This window comes from Zalophus californianus, chromosome 3 (genome assembly GCF_009762305.2).
Source record: "Zalophus californianus isolate mZalCal1 chromosome 3, mZalCal1.pri.v2, whole genome shotgun sequence".
Classification (NCBI taxonomy): domain Eukaryota; kingdom Metazoa; phylum Chordata; class Mammalia; order Carnivora; family Otariidae; genus Zalophus; species Zalophus californianus.
In genome coordinates, this window is record NC_045597.1 from 140871490 (window position 1) to 140894083 (window position 22594).

The following is a 22594-nucleotide window of genomic DNA, read 5'->3' on the forward strand; positions in this document are numbered from 1 at the left end:
TTTGTTTTATTCATCTTTTATCTCTTCTTTAAGAAAAGAAATTAACTGCTCTAAACATCAGCCTCAAATTTTCAGCATACCAATCAGTAATTTTGTTTCACAAAGAATGAAAATTGCCCAGTCTGTACAGTTCAAGAAAATTATACATTTTCCACTAGATGGCACTGGTGTGCAAATAGTGTTGCTAGAATCTTCAAATTCTCACATCAATAAAATTATTAACATTGCTACATTGTTTTCATTCACTTTGATTGATCTGGGTAAGACAAAGAGAAGTGGAAAGTTAAAACAAGATACTTCCTTGACTTGCTAAGCTCCAGGGTAAAGAGTCCTTACTCCACAGATACAGGATGTAAAGCAAGGAGAAATTATCATAATCTTGTTATGCTAAAGCCAGAGTGAGAACCCACAATCCCTGACTCTTAGTTTCTGTCATACAAGTGTACAATATCAAAAGTGGGGGAATGGATACCCTAGTCAAAGGGAACAAGAAAATTCATCTCCATTGTTCCATTGTACACATATTATCTCATTTGATCCCTAAGCTATGAGCTCCATATATATTATCTCATAAAATCCTAAGTATACAAACTCAATCTATTAACTTCGTAAGAGAAAGAGAATGATCATTTTGTTTAATACTATATCACTTGAATATAGCACAGTGCCCAACACATAGTAGACAGTCAAAAACATTTAGTCCTCAAATAAATGGATGAATTAACTGAGTTTAACAACTACCCCATTTAGTGGGTAATACTATTTCTCCTTGCAGCTGAGGAAACTGAAGTTGAAAATATGAAGTGACTTGTCCAAACATACAATTCAGTGGTGAAACCATTTAACACAATCAGACATTATTTTGCACTATATATTTACATGTAAGTTTTCCACAATAGAAAGAAAGCTCTCTGAGGGCAGGGATCATGTTTTTCCTTTTCCTTATTGTTGTGTCTAGCTCCTTACACAGAGCTGACACGCAGGTGGCACACAATAAATAGTATTTATCTGTTTAAGTTCAAAGCAACCCAGATCTTAGCAGCCTGGACTTGAACTTTCAAAGAGCTCTGCTCCTGGACCACTTTTCTGTTTCATTCTTTTCATTTTATTCTAATTCCACTACAAAATCCAGATCTTGTTTCTGGATTTCTCCTAGTTTCCCACTACCTCTCCTCAAGTCTCCTATAACAGAAGTCTTAGAAGTAAGTATGCATTCCCACTTTGCTTGCCTTTAAGATTTCTCTTAGTCCTAGAGCTGAGCAGTCCACCCTTTCAGCCTTCAAATCCCCAGGGGTGCCTGTGGGAGTTGAGCAGATCAGCGGACAGAGATGGTTCTGGTTTTGGCTCTGTTATTTGTACCCCTATTATCTTTGGCTATTCCAAGGGCCTCGATTTCCTCACCCCAATTTTCTCAACAAATGAGGCTGGAATTGGATTATCTCAGAAGTTCTTTATAGCTCTAAAGGCTATAGGGTTTTTAACTTTATCCTGTAATGGTCTTCGATTGAGCTTATGACCAAGATGGCAAACTTTGGGGGAAGAATGCTTGGGCTCTAGGGATGGGAATGAAGCCAGCGCTGGGAAAGCCTGTGCACCACACAGGGCTGTTCTGGCCACAGGGAATGCGGATGGCACACCTGAGTTTGAGCCTCCTTTCCGCGGGATTGGACTCCCGGACTGGGTCGGTCTCCCCACCCCCCGGACCGCTAGGGGGCGCTGCAGGCAGCTCCCCGGAAGCTGGCACCAGGCACTGCCGGACCGCGCCAGGCGCCCGACTCTTGCGTCTTCCGGAAGCGGAGCGCCGGACCCACAACGGCTGGGTGTGCAAAGCGGCGGTGGCGGGCGCGGCGGAAAGGAGGAGACCTGAAGGGGACCCGGGCCTGGCTCCCGCGCCGGGGTGGAGCACCATGGACGAAGCAGGCAGCTGTGCGAGCGGCGGAGGCTTCCGGCCGGGCGTGGACAGCCTGGACGAGCCCCCCAACAGCCGCATCTTTCTGGTGATCAGCAAGTACACTCCCGAGTCGGTGCTGAGGGAGCGCTTCTCGCCCTTCGGCGAGATCCAGGACATCTGGGTGGTGCGGGACAAGCACACCAAGGAGTCCAAGGGCATCGCCTTCGTCAAGTTTGCCCGCAGCTCGCAGGCCTGCAGGGCCATGGAGGAGATGCACGGCCAATGCCTCAGCCCCAATGACACCAAGCCCATCAAGGTGCAGGTGCCGGGGTTGGGGTACCCGCGGGAGTGGGAAGGGATGGGGCCTCCCTGCACCTGAAGCTGTGTCAGCGTGGGGTCGGGGTAGTACAGCACCTCTTTGGGGCGTACTGGGCAGCGCCTGGCATTCCGGGGGCGGGAGGATGGCGTTCGAGAGAGGGGTGCGGGGGTTTGGACGGTGCGGAAAGAACGTCCGCCCCGACTTCAGCTGCAGAGCTGACTGGGCCTCCCTCCACTCCGGCCGTCACCACTACGCAGCTCTGGACTCCACGGCCCACCTCTGAACCGCCTCTCTCATAACCCCGTGTACCATGTATAAAAACAGATTTTTTTTTTTTTTTTTTGCTTTTCTTCAGGTTGGTACTGAGCTTAACAACTTGATAAAGGTGTATTAAACTGTGGCCTCTCTGGTGTTGGGCGTTTGCCCAGTACCAGACGAAAGTGTACATGTATATAATGTTTGAGTCAAGGTGACTAAAACTGCTGCTATTGTATATTTGTCACACCATTGTGATTTTTAAAAATCCTCTTAACTAAGCCCTCTTTGTGAAAGTAGTAATGGCATACGTTTTGTTATTGCCACTTTTCTTTGAAAGCAACCAAAGTAAACTGCCTTAAGAAGAGCCAAATCATTGTGATGGTAGTGTAGTGGTATTGTTATTAAATGCTTCTTTGTATACTCTTGGTTCACCCTGGAGGTATTTATATTCTTTCCGCACTTGTGTAAAATTAAGATAACTGACATGTGGCAGGAAGGGTGATTTTGAGAGTTATTTGACTTTATCTATGCTTTTAGCACAGTGCTTGACAAAAGGTAGGCCCTCAATATATCCTTATGGTCAGTAGTAGCCAAAATGTCATTCCTTACTGGCAGTGAACTCAGTTCAGGACCCAATCCTGAGGATCTATCTGACAGTTGCTTAAACTGTACCCTCACCTGTCCTGTAGAAATAGTTGCTGTGTATGTAATTCTGTTGGAGACTTCCACAAAATTCTCTTTTCCCTCGACTTTTTTTCCCCCTTTTATTCCTCCCATTTACTACAGAAAACTGGTAAGAATATTATTAATACTGACATAAATGAAAGACTAAAAGATATTTCAGTCTCTGAGGTCTTCCCTATATCTCCATCCACAAAAGAGAAGGAGCATAGGAGTATACCAGCAATACAGTAGACCACCATAGACATTCCCTTTATTTCCACCTCCCCAACTCTCTGAAATGGAGCAGAACAGATCATCAATAAAATGAATTGTAAGGCAACAGCATATGCTAGATCAGGGGTTGACAAACTTTTTCTGTAGGAGGACAGATAGTAAATATTTTAGGTGTTGTGAGCCACATACAGTCTCTGTGACATGTTCGGTGTTTTTAACAGCCCTTTAAAAATGTAAAAACAATTTTTAGATCATGGGCTGTAGAAAAACAGGAAGCTGTGGTTTGCTGACTCCTGTCCTAGATTGGTAATTTGTATCTCCTTCTAATTAAATTAGCCCAGGGTTTTTTTTATACTTTTGAGTATAACCAGAGCTCTGTGGGCAACCCAAAAAGTGCCCCAAATCTCAAACCTATATAATCCCCTTTCCTTAATTAAATTCCTACAAGAGAAGTAAAAGTCCCATCACTGAAATGTACCCTCCCTTTTAGCCGCAGAGAAGGTACTCCCCAAAATAATTCAAGTTTAAGTTGTTTTCCACGTTTTGGTCCACTTAGTTTCACCCAGAAGTTTGTTGCACTACAGGATCGAGCTAGACAGTCTAAGTTCATTCTTCAGCAGGTTCAGTTTGGTCTGTCTTTCACTGGAATGTAGTTTCTTTGTGTTTCTTTTTGTTTTCTCTGTATTTCCCGTTAAATTAATTCAGCTTCAACTTTTCTCATGTAGTTTGCTTTTGCAAAGTTCCAAAGGATCTATAAGACACATAAGAAAATTATAGCCCTGGGCCTGCAGCCAGGAAAGATTGGCTAAGTAAGAGTTATTCTGTGACCAACTACATTATCTGGAGGAAAGTGGTAAAGTTTTGGTTTTCAGCTTTGCAAGAATGCCTCTTATTTAGTCTGTAGTCTGAACATAAAGTCTCAGGAGAAATCTCCATTAGGTGGTTAATTATTATACATGTGTTCTGCTCAGACGCTGCCTGCCTTATTGGAAATTTGAAACACTCTAGACTTCTAAAATTTAGAAATTTGTGATCTGATGACACCTCCAGTCTCAAATCTTAACTTGAGTCTCTTTCTTTTCCCCCAGTATCTTCCCATATTCGTAAAGGTTTCCTATTTTATTTTTCTATTGATCATTCATTAGTGATATGTCCACTAGACTGACTTTCTAGTGGGTCGTTTCTGTATTGCTCAGTACTCTGTTACTAATAACCTCATACACTGCTAGTGTAAGTTTATTGAAGTAACAGTAGACTCTAGGAATATGTCTCCAGCTGTATCTTGTCAACGAGGTCCTATACCTCTATGACAGCTGTTTTCTAAGCAAACATATGATCTTCTGTTTCATACTTTTGAAATCCCATGGCTTTATAAGTTCTCTGTCCTTTGGGTTGCTGCCTCCTACTCTGGAATTCCATAAGTTGAGGTTTTCTCATACTTGAATGGTATGCAGCCCTCCCTTTAAAGTAGAAGAAAAAAGAAACCTTAAGGGCTTTGTGTGGTGATTTATATTAATTTTATTACATCTTCAATTTATAAAAAAACAAAACTAGTCATTAAAATTCTTATCCTTATAGCTCTGTACAAATCCACAATCCTAATTAGAGATTTTAACATTCCTCTAGGATAATATAAAACCAAAACAGTTTTATAAAGTAATAAGTAACAACCTAGTATCATAATCCAAGTAATAAATCTAAGTAATCTAATGTCACAGATGATGTTTCAGTAAAACTAAATTGCTAATAGTAGAAAATGGAGCGTCAGGTAGTCCTGTGCATTTTCTTGCTCACATAAATAATTTGGATGGTCCCTAAGATGATCCAGAATATGGTTATGTTACCTTTTTTAAAGGTTAATATTAGAAGAAAACAATTAAAAATAATGACATTCTAGACTTAAACCCAGCTATATCAATAATTACATTAAACATAAGTAGACTTAATGTGCCAATTAAAGGCAGAGATTATCAGGATTTATAAAAAAAGAAAGACCAAACTAAATACTATTTAAAAGAGACATAAAGATACAAAGTGGTTGAAAGTCAAAGGATAGAAAAAGCTTGTGTGAGGGGCGCCTGGGTGGCTCAGTCGTTAAGCGTCTGCCTTCGGCTCAGGTCATGATCCCCGCATCGGGCTCCTTGCTCCATGGGAGGCCTGCTTCTCCCTCTCCCTCTCCCACTGCCTCTGCTTGTGTTCCTGCTCTCACTATCTCTCTCTTTGTCAAATAAATAAGTAAAATATTTAAAAAAAAAAGAAAAAGCTTGTGTGATGTCATACAAAATGGTCTTCAACACAAAGAGTATTAACAGAGATAGGGCAATCTCATAGGAATAAGAATATCAGTCAAAAAGTACATAACAATCCCACATGTTTATGCAGCCAGTAATACAGCTTCAAAATACATGAAGCATTACTGATAGAACTAAAAGGAGAAAGATAAATTTGCAATCAGGTTTTTATACTCCTCTCTTAGTATCTGATAAAACAACTAGACAAAATCAGTAAAAACTGTATTTAAATAATACAGTCAGTCAACTGTAATTGGCATTTATTAGACACTGTTCAGCAACTACAGAGTATACATTCTTTTTCAATGCACTGACTTCCTCTTGGCAGACAAAAGTGCAAAAATAAATGCAGACATTGGTATTATCTCATATAAAATGTCATTGCAGTAAAGATTGCTTTAAAAAAACTTTTGACAAAACGCTATTACATTGTGTTTAACCTAACATGAATCTCACACTAATAATGAAGTAAGTATACTTAAGAAATAGGAAAGCAGTTAACTGATTTTTTTTATATTATTTTTTGGATTTTGTTTGTTTCTTAGGTTTTCATTGCTCAGTCCCGATCATCTGGAAGTCACCGCGATGTTGAAGATGAAGAACTTACGAGAATATTTGTTATGATACCAAAGTCCTACACAGAAGAAGATCTGCGGGAAAAATTTAAGGTACTTATGTTTTCTAATCAGCTAGCATCTGTGGTAACTTACAATCCTAAATTGGTTGTATGGTTATTAAATCTTAAGTGTTGTTTGAGTTAGATGATTAGATTGGTGGTAGAGAATTAAGGAACAGTTTTTAAATCATCTATTTCCATCTAGTTTTAAAATATTAAACTTAGAATAAACTAACTTAAAAAAAAACATAAAAACTGGGAAATATTAATGATGGTATTTTCCCCCATAAAAGGAAAACACAGATTCAGGAAAATAAAGTATAAAGCCCGGAGTTTTAAATTAGGTCGCATACCTTGTAGGTGGTGGAACCTGCTCTTGGTCTTTACACTTTCCAAGTACCCTCTCACCACTCTGTTGCTCTCATATAGAGGGGAGTCAAGGAAGCCTGAGTGTGTCAACTGTATTATCTAGTATTGATTATAAGCTTGTGGCAGGTAGATGTACTTATTCGCAGAAAGGCTCATCCTTTATAGAATTTTTGTCCTAAAATTAAGCCTTTGAAGGAGTTCTATTAAAAGGAAAAAAAAACTACAGCTCTGAACCATATAGCAAGATTATAGTCCATGAAATTTGAAGAGAATTTTAAATCTCTTTTTAGCCATTGATTTTTATATATGTGATATCACAAAAATTATTAAAAAGCAATTCTTAAATTGTTTTGAGTTGTAATTTTTTATCCTTTTTCTACTAAGTTTCCCAACATTATGAATCAGGTGGGCAACAAGCAAGAAAGAAAAGAAACAGTGAAAAGTAATTTTCAAACTTTCTCTGTCCTACCCCAAATAAGAGTTGAATAAAATATCTCAAAAATAACAACTACCAAAAATATATATTCCATACTTCTTCCAATAGTAAGAAAGAAGTTTTTATCTTATATATTTATAAATTTTTATCTTTTTCTGAGTGAACAAATATGACATTTTTATCCAAATGTATAATAATTAAGTAGCTAAGTGGTTATGTGAGACTTTTATAAAATAAAAAATAAACACTAAGGGGACACCTGGGTGGCTCAGTTGGTTAAGCATCTGACTCTTGATTTTGGCTCAGGTCATGATCTCAGGGTCGTGAGGTGGAGCCCTGCATATGGCTCCACACTCAGCTCAGAGTCCGCTGGAGATTTTCTCTCTCCCTCTCTGCCCCTCCCCCTGCTCACACACACATACTGTCTCTCTCTAAATAATAAATAAATAAAATCTTTAAAAAAATAAATACTAAGAATTTATATCCCATATTTTTACCAACATTAAAAGTAAACTTTTACCCATATTTTTCACATAGAGAATTGACTTTCTGAGTACGTCCGTGTGTTTTAGTGATACACTTTGAGAGGCTCCTCTTCAAAAGAATACATAATCAGTTATGTCCTGTTAGAAGGCAGACAGCTGTAGCTAATGTTTAGTGTGTCCCAGACCCTTTAGGTCTATTAGTTCATTTAACTCTTAAAATAACCCTTTGAAGTAGGTACAACTTTTAGCCCCATTTAACAGGTAAAGAGATAGGCACAGAGAAGATAACTAAACTACTCAGTTCATAAGGGACTGAACTAAGATTTGAATATGGAAGGTTCAATTCCACCTTGTAATCACCACTGAGCAAGACTTTGGAGCTTTCCAAACCATGTACACATTCTTACTCGTCCTCCATGACATGGGCAAATTATTTGATTTCTCAAAGACCCAGTTTCCTTGTCTGTGAAATAATATAATATATATAGATATACAAATTATAATATATTGTGTATATATACATATACATACATATATACATACACACATACATATTATACATATATCCTTAAAGGACTTTTGTAGCAGTAAGATAATATATGTAAAGCAAATGCTCAGAAGATGAAAATGAAAATCATCATTATTTTGGTTATGTTATTATTTGCCTGTATCGTTAGTATGGTTTTTTTTCTAGTGCCTCATTAGTTTGTGACATTTGGATTCTGTTATTAAAAATGGCTGTAAATTCTAATTCTCATTTCTAGTTTTGCCAATAAGGGACACAAATAAACTTTAAGTTCTGAAATAATCTGTTCAGTTATTGATTTTGACTCCTCTAAGATCATTTCTTTTAACTCTCATAGGTGTATGGAGATATCGAGTATTGCAGCATTATTAAGAATAAAGTAACTGGAGAAAGTAAAGGTTTGGGTTATGTTCGATACTTAAAACCATCACAAGCTGCCCAAGCAATAGAAAACTGTGATCGAAGTAAGGATATGTTCATTTAACATATTAAAGACTTCTTAAAAACTTTTAATTATTCTAAATAACTGAATTTAACACTTGGTTTTGCTAATAACCATACCTGCTAATTTAATCCTAGCAATGGGAGTTTAAATATATGTATATACCTAAGATGAAAATTATTTGGGGGCTGTGATTAAGTTTTCATTGAGGCACTGTCCTGAAGAGAAATATGAGCAATTGCATTAATTTAATAAGTGAAAATATGTTGCCACATTTTGGTTATTATTTCTATAGTAATTTAAAATTTTTAAGTATTAAAAAATTGACTTACCCTTTCAGGCTTTTTTAAAGAATATTTTTTCTTTATATTAAAAAAAAGAACTCCAGTTTTCTGTTATATTTGTTCATATTTAACCTAAACCTTAAATAGAATTAAGTATATACTAATAAACATAAAGGTTAAGGTTGAGACTTAGTGTAATATTTGCCACATAGGTAACTAAATATATATTGGGTTAATTGTGAGCTAGAGTGATATTAATTGGATCTTTTGCTATTGCTGGTATATATATAATGAAGAATAAGAATTTTAAAGAAGCCAAGGAAAATATCCTTTGTTGTCATACTCCTGGTTATATTGACCTTGAGAAATGAGGAATAATTAAATTAGTAGGTTTTAGGATATTATAAAGATCTATATGTACTGGAAAGAATTATTGCTAATCAGTAGAATTCTTTTTTTTTATTTTATTATGTTATGTTAGTCACCATACAATACATCATTAGTTTTTGATGTAGTGATCCACGATTCACTGTTTTCGTATAACACCCAGTGCTCCATGCAGAACGTGCCCTCCTTAAATGACCTTAAGATACATACCAAAATTTCCTCTCAGATCCTTCTAAATTTCTCAGTCAACCAGCATTAATTGAGTACCTATGGTATACTCAGCAATATGTTAAGTAAAAAGATACAAAGGGAATAAATATATAGCTTTTAAGGAATTTAATTATATTGGGTAGCCAAAATCTAATAGACAAAAAATAGTTAAAGAATAATAGAAGAGGGACGCCTGGGTGGCTCAGTCGTTAGGCGGCTGCCTTCAGCTCAGGTCATGATCCCAGGGTCCTGGGATCGAGCCCTGCATCGGGCTCCCTGCTCCACGGGAAGCCTGCTTCTCCCTCTCTCACTCCCCTTGCTTGTGTTCCCTATCTCGCTGTGTCTGTCTCTGTCAAATAAATAAATAAAATATTTAAAAAAAAGAATAAAAGAATTTTTAAAAGGCTCTTTGAAAGCAGGGAGTATGTTTTATTTGTCTGTTTCTGTCATTCCTAGTACCTAGTACAGTTAGTTATAGGCCCTCTATAAAGATTTATTGAGATCTCTATCAAAGATACTGCCATTTTTAATAGACTCAATAAAAATTTGCCAAATGAGAAAATGTTAGAAAATGTGTGGTATGGTCCAACAGTGGTGAGAAACAAGTGCACTGTGAGCATGAGAACACCTCTAGAGGTAGGATTGACATCTGGTATAGAGTAGGCAGGACAGAGGGTGAGAGCAGTTTTAGCAAAGGCACAGAGCTAGGAGTAAACATGTCTTTGCTTAATACTGTGAAAGGAACAGTCTGAAGAAAGCGTAATAATCCTGTTGAGAAATTAGGAGACAAAGTTAACTAGATACATTGGCATCATATATGGGAGGTTATAAACAGTTCAACCTCAGTTAGGATTCCCTTGTAGATTGTTTTAAAAGGAGAAAAATAACTATTAGGACAGTTGATCTAACCACAGTTTCAAGGATGGATTTCCAGAGAAAGAATTCAAAGTGACTGGTTTTATCCTTTTACGAGCCACTGCATAGTATGTTGAAAGCTATGAACCTTCTCCTTTGAAATATGCCCATATGCACATATACATAAACATTTTGTTTAAAGTTTCAGAGAGTTCATGGAACCTTCCCACTTTTTGAAGCCCATCTTTGAGCCCCTACTTAAAACCTTTGATCCAGAGGCAAAGAGACCACTTAAAGAGTTGTAATTAATTGAAGGGAATCTGACTTAGAAACAAAGGCAAAGAAATTGGAGTAAAAGATAACATCTTGTAAGTGTATTTCAAAGGAAGAGTCTTGCTAACAGGTTGAATGTAAAGAGCCCTATAGGATTTTGATGTTGAACCAGGGAGAACGAGCCATGATATTTTTTGTAATAGCGGGGAGACTGGAAAGGATAAGATAGAATTGCTGATCTTTCATGTCTACATTGACCCATAACTTGAGATTCTTGCGCTTTTTATTTATTCTTTGCCATCTTCCAAAAAGCCAAGAAGTAGGTCTGGTGCAGATGGCCCTTGTATAGATTTTGTTTTATACAATTACAGTTAAAAGCTAAGTCAAGCATAGCAATAAAGTATATTTGCAGGTGTGTTAAATTTGCTATGAAGTTTGAAAGTCATAGATTCTCTTTTTCAGGTTTTAGGGCAATCTTGGCTGAACCTAAAAATAAAGCATCTGAATCCTCGGAACAAGACTATTATAGTAACATGAGGCAGGAGACATTGGGACATGAACCTAGAGTTAATATGTTTCCATTTGGTGAGTAAGCTATCCTTTATTTTAATAGTATAAGTAGTATATACAATTGGATTTGGATTTCATAAAATATTCTTTAGTCTGTAAATCTTACTTAGTGAATAAAAGTTAATATGGGGTTTTTTGAGAAGTTTGTCATGACTCCTCATGGTCTTAATATTTAACACTTGCGTAACTAGTATCTAACACTGTGTAACAGAAAACTGTAATTGGAAATTATTATATAAATTTATTTATATTATTATATTTTATGTATAACAAATATAGTTATATGTTTATATTATATATAATTATATATTTCTATGTGTAATAGGAAAAAATAATAATTCCAATTATAGTTTTCTATGGTTAGTTATGTATTATCTAAATACTAAACTGCATCACTGCCACTTTTTTTGAGTGAGCTTCTGCTTTTGTGTAGGACCAAAAAGTATGAGATACCTATCCTGATACTCCCTCAGTGTGAGTCCTAAGATTTATCCCTAAGGTACTGCTGCTTTAAAATTAGGGCTAGAGAAAGGAGAGGAATGACGAAAGTAGAAGTTAGCCAAAGGGAGAAATGAGTGATGGAAGTAAGTCCTATAAAGGTTATTTGGCATAAACTTTCTTTTAGGTGAAACTCGTACCATATTTTGCAGTTTTGCATACTAAACATATTCCTCTGAAGTTAGACTACACATTTCTGCTTATATTTCTGTGTCAAAGGCAGGGGAGTGGGAAGAGTTGTCTGTTTTTTCACCATTGGTCCCTCTGATAGTGCTAATGCCCAAGAACATACTACAAAATACAGTGCCTTGGTCCAATGCAATGGACTGAATGACAGCTCATCTTACTTGTACCTAAAATGTTGAATGTATAGAAATTAAAAGATATACTTTTTTTATATTGTTGGAGAACAACAATCTGAGTATTCAAGTTTTGACAAGAATGACAACAGAGGCCAAGAAGCTATCTCCAAACGCCTGTCAGTTGTATCAAGAGTTCCTTTCACTGAAGAGCAGCTTTTCAGTATTTTTGATATAGTACCAGGATTGGAATACTGCGAAGTTCAACGAGATCCTTATTCTAATTATGGTAAAATAATGTCTATTATTTTTTAATATACTGTGTTTTGTTAAAATGTCTTTTCTCCAGTGCACTTCTTATGTCAGATACTCTTTCTGTGACAACTTTATGTTTTCTTTTTCTCCGCTTTAAACTTTCAAATACAATGATACCTTAGTAAATAAACCCCTGAGAATATATGTCCTTTATACAAGTCATTTATTTTTATTTATTTATTTTTTTAAAGAATTTATTTATTTATTTGACAGAGAGAGACACAGCGAGAGAGGGAACACAAGCAGGGGGAGTGGGAGAGGGAGAAGCAGGCTTCCCACCGAGCGGGAACCCGATGTGGGGCTCGATCCCAGGACCCTGGGACCATGACCTGAGCCGAAGGCAGATGCTTAACGACTGAGCCACCCAGGCGCCCCAAGTCATTTATTTTTAAAGAATATTTTAACTCCCACAATATAGAGTGTTCTCTCTTTCCAGTTGTACAACCAAAATACCTCAGGATGGGGTCCCTGTACTCCTGATTAATGCTAGGCGAAGTTCTTTTTTTTTTTTTTTTAAAGATTTTTATTTATTTGACAGAGAGAGACACAGCGAGAGAGGGAACACAAGCAGGGGGAGTGGGAGAGGGAGAAGCAGGCTTCCCGCCGAGCAGGGAGCCCGATGCGGGGCTTGATCCCAGGACCCTGGGATCATGACCTGAGCTGAAGGCAGATGCTTAACGACTGAGCCACCCAGGCACCCCTAGGCGAAGTTCTAAAACCCTTAAAGCTTCCTCCTCGTCCCTATCTCTCTTTTTTGTTTGTTTGTTTGTTTGTTTTTTTAAAGATTTTATTTATTTGACAGAGAGAGAATGAGAGAGAGAGAGCACATGAGAGGGGGGAGGGTCAGAGGGAGAAGCAGACTCCCTGCCAAGCAGGGAGCCCAATGTGGGGACTCGATCCAGGGACTCCAGGATCATGACCTGAGCCGAGGGCAGTCACTTAACCAACTGAGCCACCCAGGCGCCCTGTTTTATGCCTCAAAATGAAACTCCTTCCCTTCATTTCAAGCTATCTAATTGCTCTACTTCTCTCTCTACTTCTTCCCAGTCTTAATTATAGCAAGGCTCTGAGGCACCTGGGTGGCTCAGTCAGTTGAGCGTCTGCCTTTGGTTCAGGTCTTGATCTCACGGTCCTGGGATCAAGCCCCATGTCGGGCTCCCTGTTAAGTGGGGAGTCTGCTTCTCCCTCTCCCTCTCCCCGCCCACTTGTGTTCTCTCTCTCAAATAAATAAATAAGATCTTTTTTAAAAATCTGAAGCAAGGCTCTAATAGCCATTTGAACTTATTAACTAGTTAATTGGTTAAACCTAATATCTAGTGTTGGCTTAACCATCTTCATAATTTTTTAAGGCTTTTTGAAAATGGAGTTATTGTGGCATAATGGAAAATGGTTGGCATTCCATTTCACATTAGACTCAAAATGCAAATCCCAGCACTGGCATGTAGCTCTGAGACCTTGGCAGTTTGCTTATCCTTTCTGAATCTCTCTTTCTTCATCTGTAAAAGAGGATTATTAATACCTTCTATGCCAAGGTTAGATAAGAATTAGAAATGCTGTATGTAAAATACCTATTGCAAGTCCTGGCACATAGTAGGCACTCAGGAAATCTCAAGAGCTTATTGGTTTGTTTAGAGAATTGGAGAGGTGGTATAGAGAAGTCATACTTGGCATCTCTTCTAGTACTATAGATACACTCGATTTAGTCCTTTCAGGGTGTTATGGATGTAAGGGGAAGTAGGAAAGTGAGTCAGGTCATCGGGCTGGCAGGCCTGGAGTGGTGCCACTTTTCACACAGACACTTGCACTTACTATTACTCTACCCAGCGCTGGTCTCTTAGCACGACTACCCATCTGAGCCTACTTTAGACCATCTCCAACCCTAACCCAACCTTAGACTATCATTCTTTATTCTGACTCTAAGGCACACACTTTGTGTTTTTTGGCACATTCGTTATTATGTATAATTCTATTTTTTTTGTATTTCTTTCCCTTTTATCTGGTATGTTGAAATGTATTTGTTCCTTTACCTTCTTTATCATTTCTCTGGTTGAATGTGTCTGATAAATAAATATATGTGTTTTGGGGCACCTTTTTATTAATAGAGGTATCATCATAGAGTTCTATGAGTTTTATATGTTCATTTGCTATCTGAATTTTATTTTCATTAAAATGTTGGGGTGCTTGGGTTTAGAAAGGAACATGAAATTATAGCAGTGTTTTCCCTCAAGTGGGTTATACTGTATATATCGGTTATATATCTATATTATATTATATTATATTATATTATTATATTATATTATATTATATTATATTATATTATACATATGGGTTATATATCATGAAAACTTTTTGGTTGTGTTACAAGGCTGTCCACATATGGACACCAGTATAAAATTATCCCCCCACTACAGCATCACCCTCCTGAATTGAAATCTATTTCCTTAGCTGAAAGCTCGCCAAAGAAATGTGAAATATGTGACTTCTAATCTGAGAGCCTCTGTTCCCTACGTTTTCTTTTTCATAAATAACACTTTTCCTTTCTCTAGCACTGCAGCAAGCCTGATGACTGTATGCTTTTATCAGGCTATATATTCTCATTTCATTTCCGACTCAGTATGATAGGGAAAATTTTAAAATTTCAAAGCAGATTTCAAAAGAAAAACTGTTTGGCTTTAGGTATATCTATCATATAAGAAACACCAATATCCTAAAATTAAATTCATTGGACAGAACTTACTCTAATAATTACACATTTTCCTTAAAATATCATGTTTATATTTTTGCCAAAATCTGGTTTAGACTTTGTAGGAACATAGCTGTTGCACATATGTATAATAAAACTTTGTTTTCTGACCCATTTGACTCTCTGTTAACAAGTTATGTGATTACAGGCTATTTCTATATTGTTTGATTTTGTGACAAGACAGGCTTTGGGTACCCTGTGTTCTTTTTAACTCCTGATGTTCTCTACTTTTGTTTTAGGTCATGGAGTGGTTCAGTATTTCAACGTAGCATCAGCTATTTATGCAAAATACAAGTTACATGGGTTTCAGTACCCTCCTGGGAATCGGATAGGTGTTTCCTTCATTGATGATGGGAGTAACGCAACAGAGTAAGTACTATCTCAGGAGGGTTTACAGCAGGGCTTTGGGTATACATGGTATGACTTGAAGAATAAGAATAGGAAGCAGTTGACCTCTTGGGTGAGGAAGTCACACAAAATAAGTTACAGGTCAGAGACTGAGTATTTCTAGTTTTCTGTAAATTATCAGTTCTTATCTTTAGTCTTCTCAGAAAAATGGCAACGCAGATGGTAGCAGCACAGCTTGCATCAATGGTGTGGAATAACCCAAGTCAGCAGCAATTTCTGGTAAGTAGGTAAGAATTTAACCTCTATCATACATCAGTAGGCTATAAAATAAATGCGGCCTTTGTTTATTGCCTATGTAAGAAAATTTTCAGAGCTACAGTACAAGATCACATAGAAGTCATGATATAGATCTCTTTAGCTCTTGGCTTAAAATCCTTAAAGTGCAGTTTTTCTTTTTCTTATTTTGTACCTAACTCTTCAACAGCAATTTGGAGGAAATTCTGGATCACAGTTGCCTCAAATCCAGACAGATGTTGTACTTCCATCGTGCAAAAAAAAAGCCCCTCCTGAAACTCCTGTGAAAGAAAGACTTTTTATCGTGTTTAATCCTCATCCTTTACCTTTAGATGTATTAGAGGATATATTCTGGTAAGATTTCAATTCCACGAAGTTTCGTTTATAATATAATTTATTTAAATCAGTCATTTAAGCCCTCTCACAAACTTGAAACTTCCTATATCCAATACTTATCAGATAGAAATGATTTGTTCTGTAGTTTAAAAAATTCCTTATTTATATCACCTTTTAAAATATATGATTTCTTTCTCTTCTTTATTATTTATACATCTTAAGTCTCCACACAGAATTTCCTGTTACTTTGTTTTGAAGACATAAAACAGTATTGTTTTGGGGCGCCTGTGTGGCTCAGTCGTTAAGTGTCTGCCTTTGGCTCAGGTCATGGTCCCAGGGTCCTGGGATTGAGCCCTGCATTGGGCTCCCTGCTCTGCGGGAAGCCTGCTTGTCCCTCTCCCACTCCCCCTGCTTGTGTTCCCTCTCTCGCTGTCTCTCTCTCTCTGTCAAATAAATAAATAAAATCTTTAAAAAAAAAAACAGTATTGTTTTGAAAAATTGCATGCATAAAATGGACAAATCATTTGTTTCTTGATAGAAAATACATCTGTGTCAACCTTTCCTCTAGAATTCTTTTTACATAACTTTTCCTTAGTGATTGTAATACAACTGAACAGAGTAGCATTTTCTATTTTGTCAGCACTCTGTTGGATCCTTAAGGATTATTTTGAGTAAACAATTACTTGATTGTAAGGAAGAGTACATAATAAGTGTAGAAAAAGGAAGGCTCTTGTTTATTTTTGTGTTTTTAATAGAACTTTAATCTTAACTTTTTTCTTTTTGGTCTTGTTCCTATTTGCCTTATAACAGTGTTAGCAAAGTAAAAAAAAAAAAAATAGGAAGCTCATTGAAGAGCTGCACAAAACAGTAGTAGTTCAAATATTTTGACTTATTTAACTGATTCATGTGGTTTATTTCTTGAACATTTCCTTTGCACCAGGCAGTCATCATGCTAAGTGCAAGAGACATTGTGTAAACAAAAGATATGATGTAAATAAGACATAATAGTTCTGTCCTCTGAGAGCTAATCTCATGTAGGAGACAAACAAGTGAATAGGATACTACAACCTCGTGAGGTTGGTGTTGTGAAAAGCAATGTCCAGGCTATGAAATACATTAAGGGGAGCATCTACTTCTGAAGCTCTAAGAAGCAATGTGTAATGGAGACCTGGCAGATAAAAATAACTTAGCTAGAGAAGCAGGGATTGGGGGGCAGGGGTGGTTATTTCTGCAAGAGAGAATGTGAAAGGAGATGGTTAGAGTATGAAATTTGAGAGACTGGGAGGGAGGGTGAAGTGGGAGAGGACAAAGCCCATGTCAAGAAAGGCCCACAAGCTATGTTAGGGAGTTGGTCTTCACCCTGGATGGGATTTTTAGGGAGGAAATGATCAAATCTCTGTTTTAGAAAGGTCACTAGAAAGACAGGGTAGAAAATAGATTAGGGAGGGACAAGCCCAAAGGGCAGGGGAACAAGTGAGGAAGGTATTAGAGCATTCCAAGGAAAAGATAATGACCAGCTGAATGAGGAAAGAGACCTGAGTGAGAATGAAGAGAACTTGACTAATAGAGCACGTGTTTGAAAAGGAAGATTGACTTGAAGATTGGGTGTGGGGAGAGGAATGGAGGAGGAGTCCAGAATGGACCCCAATTTTTGGACCTAAACAGTTGTATTTTTATCAATTTCATTGGATTTTTTTTTAACTTTGTTTCAGTCGTTTTGGTAACCTGATCGAAGTTTACCTTGTGTCAGGAAAAAACGTGGGGTATGCCAAATATGCAGATAGAATAAGCGCAAATGATGCCATTACTACTTTACATGGAAAGATCCTAAATGGAGTCAGACTTAAAGTTATGCTGGCGGATTCCCCAAGAGAAGAATCTAACAAACGACAAAGAACTTACTGATTCTTGAGGTAAGCCCTTTTTAGTCTGAGTTTTAAAAACACGTTGGCTAAATATTATAGCAAGAGGAATATGTATAGAGTTTCTTTTTAGGGATTTGGAAGTTGTCAGTTAAAAGCATTGTGACTTAGTGCTTGGCTAATAAAACCACAGGTTGGGTTAATTTCACAATATTTTTTTTTAAACTTGAACTTTTAAACTTAAATGTTTTCAGTGTTTACTGGGAGAATGCTTTTGCTCTTCTACAAAATAAAATCAGATTTCAATGTAGAAAGTTAAACAGTGGGTTTTTTTGTTTGTGAATGTTTTAATATTAAGAATTTGACTTTTTACCGTATGTTTATATAACTTTAAAATTGAAATAGTACTAAAGATTTTTAACTTAGAGGATTAATGTCAATATCTTGAGTTATAACTTAAGGTAATTTGTAATAACCTTTATAAAGAGTGTTTTGACGTCTCACTAGTGAAATGTCTAAAAAGTAGTATCAAATAATACGTCTTTTTGGACCTTTTGAACCTAGATGTTTTTCTCTGGACTTGTATTTGTGAGTTTGTGCATTAAAACCACACATTCAAAAAGTATTCTCACATGTGTATATATGTACTGAAAAAGGAACCCTGCCAATTTACCAAAAACTCTTGTCTATTATAATGATACATACAGCCATATGAATTTCTTTTTCTTTTAGTTTTCAGAGATCAAGCTTAACATTTCTTTTACTGTGATAGTCAACATATATCTCCATGGCTTAGGGAAACATTCTTTAAAGTAGAAATGTTCAACTCTTTCACTTTTTTTATTCTGGAAATGAATTGTGAGCTTCAGGGGTAGCTGAGAGTTTCCCTGTTCCCACACACACCAGCTTCCCAAGTCCACTGCTGGTCAAATGGTAGCGGTTGGCAAGCACTTTAGATTGACTTGGAAGTTACTGACTTGAAGGCAAATTTCTTTTACCTCCATTTTCTTTCTGACCAATTATGGCAACTAGCAAGTATCAGAGTGCATTGTCTCAATCCTTACTGCTGATGACCCTTTTTCTAATAGAACAAGTCAGGTGATTAGTTCCTCCTTCCTAGAAGGCAGTTGGCAATAGGAGATGCCCGTTGGGCCCATTATGAATAATCCTAATTTAGAAATGTCTTGAAATGTTTTATTTAATTACAAAATTCATTCCCATTACCCAATACGATGTAAAAATATTAAAATGCCAGTGAAAAAGAATTAACAAGTCCTTCTTAAAACAAAACTGTCTTTTTACATTTACAAATAAAATGATAAGACCTGAATTCTGGTTAGACAAGCTATCTTCTAAAATAGCATACAAAAATGTGTTTGTTTGTGTCTGTGAATATTTTAATACATAGCTAACAATTCTTCTATTCAAAGAATCTTTGTCCTTAAAAAAGGATAGTAATACTAAGTTCTTAATATGGGGAAAATACATGAATTATTCTTGTGGTTGAGCCTTTCCTAGTGATTATTTGTATAGTATAAAAATGTTAAACTTAAAAATCAGAAGATCTGGCTTGGAATTCTAATTCCGACGTTTAACTGACTATGAATGGGCAGATCTCTTCACCTTTCTGAGGCTGATTTTTTTAATAGGATTATTGAGAGAAAATTAATCAGCAGAATTCCTTATAAAATATAATAATGTTTTGCACGTGTGAGCTAAAACTCTTGCCTTGGTGATTTCAGTGAATCTTTGGCATGTCATCTTACCAGGATGGTCAGAAACTAAAAGTTTAATGATACAAAATGTGGCCAGCTGGTGCTTCGCGAATGAAGCATTATAATACCACATTTTCCCTGTAAAAGTGCTGTACATTTATCCCGTTCCCTACATCAGAGGAATTACATATTCTTCAGCATGACTATTCATAAAATATAAATCTATCCTTTTTCCCTTAATTGAACCATTGTACCTATTCAGAGCAAAGATAAAGTAGGTTCAGGTTAGCTAAAAATGGTAGGACATAACCAGCTGTATTGGTTTTGAATGTCTTACAAGTTGCAGCACGTCTTTTAAATTTATTTTTGCTGTAGATTTTCTATTTACTGTGGACTCCATGAGATTCTCCTCCTTTGTTGGTATATTAAATAAATGTATTATTTTAAGGTTCAATAAAATAATATGAAAGAGTTTCCCAAATTTTACAGATTATAGCACTTGAAGTTCTTTGGAAGGGACAGCATTTTTTTTATTGGTTCCCTTGATTTCAAGGGACAAGCACCACTCATAAAGGCTGGTTCCTTTTGTCTCTGAGAAATAGGCCTAGGATTAAGTGAGCTACACCTATGAAATAGGAAAAGAAACTGGTCTAAGAATATAACTTTGAAAGTAATTGACTTCTATTTTGAAGTGGGTTTAATGTACAAAATGTTTCTCTTTCTATTTGAGGAAAATAAAAATTTTAGTATTTCAGAGCATCCTGATTTTGTATTAATTCACAGCATTTTCCCTTCAGAAATTCAGTACCTGCTTGCATCATCCTTCTGAGTAAGTTTGGTTTTGCTTATTTGGGGACATCTGTGATTAAGTAAGCAGATAAATTGGTTATTTTGAAATAAAGGAAATTCCTAATGTTTTAGGAATACTAAATACAATAGCTATTTCCTTTCAGGTGATGATTTTCATACTTCTGTTGTGTTCTTTCTACAGAACAAAGACTAAATAATGACATAATCCTCAGCTGACTGACTGAAAATGTGACTGGACGCACTCCCTGTGGACAGTTGACCGCTTTTTTTTTCATATACCTGATAGTCTGTGCACAACATTGTTTTGTCTGGGGAGCACGGATTGTTGACATGTATTTTTGAATTCACACATCAGTGCTTAAACTAATATAATAGTTGTTTCTTAGAGCAATATGTTGTTATATGTAGCAGAAATAAAGTTTTCTTTGCTTGACTAAATCATGCCTTATTTATGTGAAAGAAGAGAATAAAACATATAACAGTGTTTAGAATTTGACAAAATGACATATTTCATTGATTTTGAGATGCACATTTTTTCACATTTTTGTATTTCTGAAATTGGACACATCGTGATATCAACTGTGCCATACTGTAATTGACAACCTGTTTTTATTTCTTAATAGAACATGAAACAAAGGTGCTTCCTTCAGTCAATTGCATCTGAGATTCAATAAAATATGGTAATTGCTGCTCAGCCTACACATGCAGATTGGCTACATACTTAAACTTAATCTGAGGCAAGAGCCAAAAGACATATCAGAAATATTGGGTGCCTGGGTGGCTCAGTTGGTTAAGCGACTGCCTTCGGCTCAGGTCATGATCCCGGAGTCCTGGGATCGAGTCCCACATCAGGCTCCCGGCTCAACGGGGAGCCTGCTTCTCCCTCTGACCTTCTCCCCTCTCATGCTGTTTCTCTCTCTCTCTCTCTCTTTCAAATAAATAAATAAAATCTTTAAAAAAAAAGACATCAGAAATATTTTATACTGTATTTTTATAGTTATGCCAAAATTTGTTGGTAATTTTATAAAGATCTTTGAAGATTATAGAGCAATGGTAATAAAAAAAAGTTTTAGGTTATTATTGATAATAAGTTTAAATAGATGTTAGTGGCTTTGCGGGAGGGTGGACATTTTCCTTTATAAACACAAGCTATAATGGTCACTGTAAAAACGTGACATGTAAGTAACTTCAGAACAGACTATGATAGAAAGAATAGTCATTCCAAAAAGGGATTAAAAATTAGGACCCTACTCTGCTTGTATTTTGAAAATCCAAGAAAAATTTTTAGCTGCTCTTAAGGTGAATAATATGTATCAAAAAAGGTATATCTAAGTCAGAAAGTCAGCATCTTAAAGAAAGATACTATAAATGGTATGCAGTTATTAAGACCACTGAATTACCTCCTCATTGTGCTTCTCACATTCTGAGTTAAACTAAAAATAATGAAAGATTAAATTCACTGAGCATAATAAAAGTATTGCAGTTTGACATCTCTCCATTGAAAAATTGAAATCCTTTTTTTGAATCAGTAATTTTAATAAATTTAGATGAGAAAATTTCCAATCTCATCTTCCCAGGCAGGACTTAATGAGAATGGAATCTTTGTGAACCAAAGGGCATATTTTGAAAAGAAAGTAAATGCTCTCATTCGAAATGGAAAAAAAAAAAAAAACACCTAAGTGAGGAGATGAGGATTAATTACCAACAGATAGACTTATTCATCATGAACTCATTTACTGTGCACATAGTTCCATTTTCACGGATTGAAACCAAATTGTGCCCTACAGGTTATCAGACTCTACCACTCAGGTAATACTTGAATTCCCCCAGAAATATATCTGGCAGCTGGTTAATCTAAACAGTATAAAAGTAGGGAAGGCGTTCTCTTAACTCATACCTGAGTCCATTGCATCTTCGATTAATCCTCATAATTAACAAAAGTTGATTCCCCACAATTTTCACCTTATTAGTCTTTAAGTTTTTCACTGGGCCATATAGAAGTTGGATCTTCCAGGTGATAGCTTGCTTTTTTTTTTAATTTTATTTATTTATTTGACAGAGAGGGAGAGACAATGAGAGAGGGAACACAAGCAGGGGGAATGTGAGAGGGAGAAGCAGGCTTCCCAGAGAGCAGGGAGCCTGATGCAATGCGGGGCTCAATCCCAGGTCCCTGGGATCATGACCTGAGCCGAAGGCAGACGCTTAACGACTGAGCCACCCAGACGCCCCGATAGCTTTCATATACCCTCCTGACCTCCAGATTTT

The 22594-nt window shown here is 36.6% G+C and overlaps 1 protein-coding gene across 10 annotated transcripts; it reads left to right on the top strand.

Moving 5' to 3' along the window:
• Positions 1-1770: 1770 nt before the first annotated feature.
• On the top strand, positions 1771-20767 carry RBM45 (RNA binding motif protein 45). 10 transcript variants are annotated; one of them, XR_003519063.2, is made up of 11 exons: positions 1771-2213; positions 6202-6324; positions 8426-8552; positions 11002-11124; positions 12010-12195; positions 15204-15333; positions 15507-15591; positions 15797-15960; positions 17655-17855; positions 20303-20348; positions 20511-20767. XR_003519063.2 is itself a non-coding variant. In XM_027588997.2 (11 exons), the coding sequence occupies exons 1-9, from the start codon at positions 1908-1910 to the stop codon at positions 17845-17847; spliced, it is 1437 nt and encodes a 478-aa protein (XP_027444798.1). In that variant the 5' UTR covers positions 1771-1907; the 3' UTR covers positions 17848-17855; positions 20317-20348; positions 20511-20767. The 10 variants fall into 10 exon arrangements, 8 of the variants coding, with proteins under 8 accessions (XP_027444798.1, XP_027444797.1, XP_027444799.1 ...); XM_027588997.2 differs by having other exon boundaries at positions 20317-20348; XR_003519064.2 differs by having other exon boundaries at positions 1773-2207; positions 12016-12195.
• Positions 20768-22594: the final 1827 nt, after the last annotated feature.

Coding starts and splice junctions, on each gene's coding strand:
- RBM45 (XM_027588997.2), top strand. CDS start 1,908: ATGGACGAAGCAGGCAGCTGTGCGAGCGGCGGAGGCTTCCGGCCGGGC. Junction 15,334..15,506: donor GATGGGAGTAACGCAACAGA/GTAAGTACTATC, acceptor TCTTATCTTTAG/TCTTCTCAGAAAAATGGCAA. Junction 15,592..15,796: donor CAAGTCAGCAGCAATTTCTG/GTAAGTAGGTAA, acceptor ACTCTTCAACAG/CAATTTGGAGGAAATTCTGG.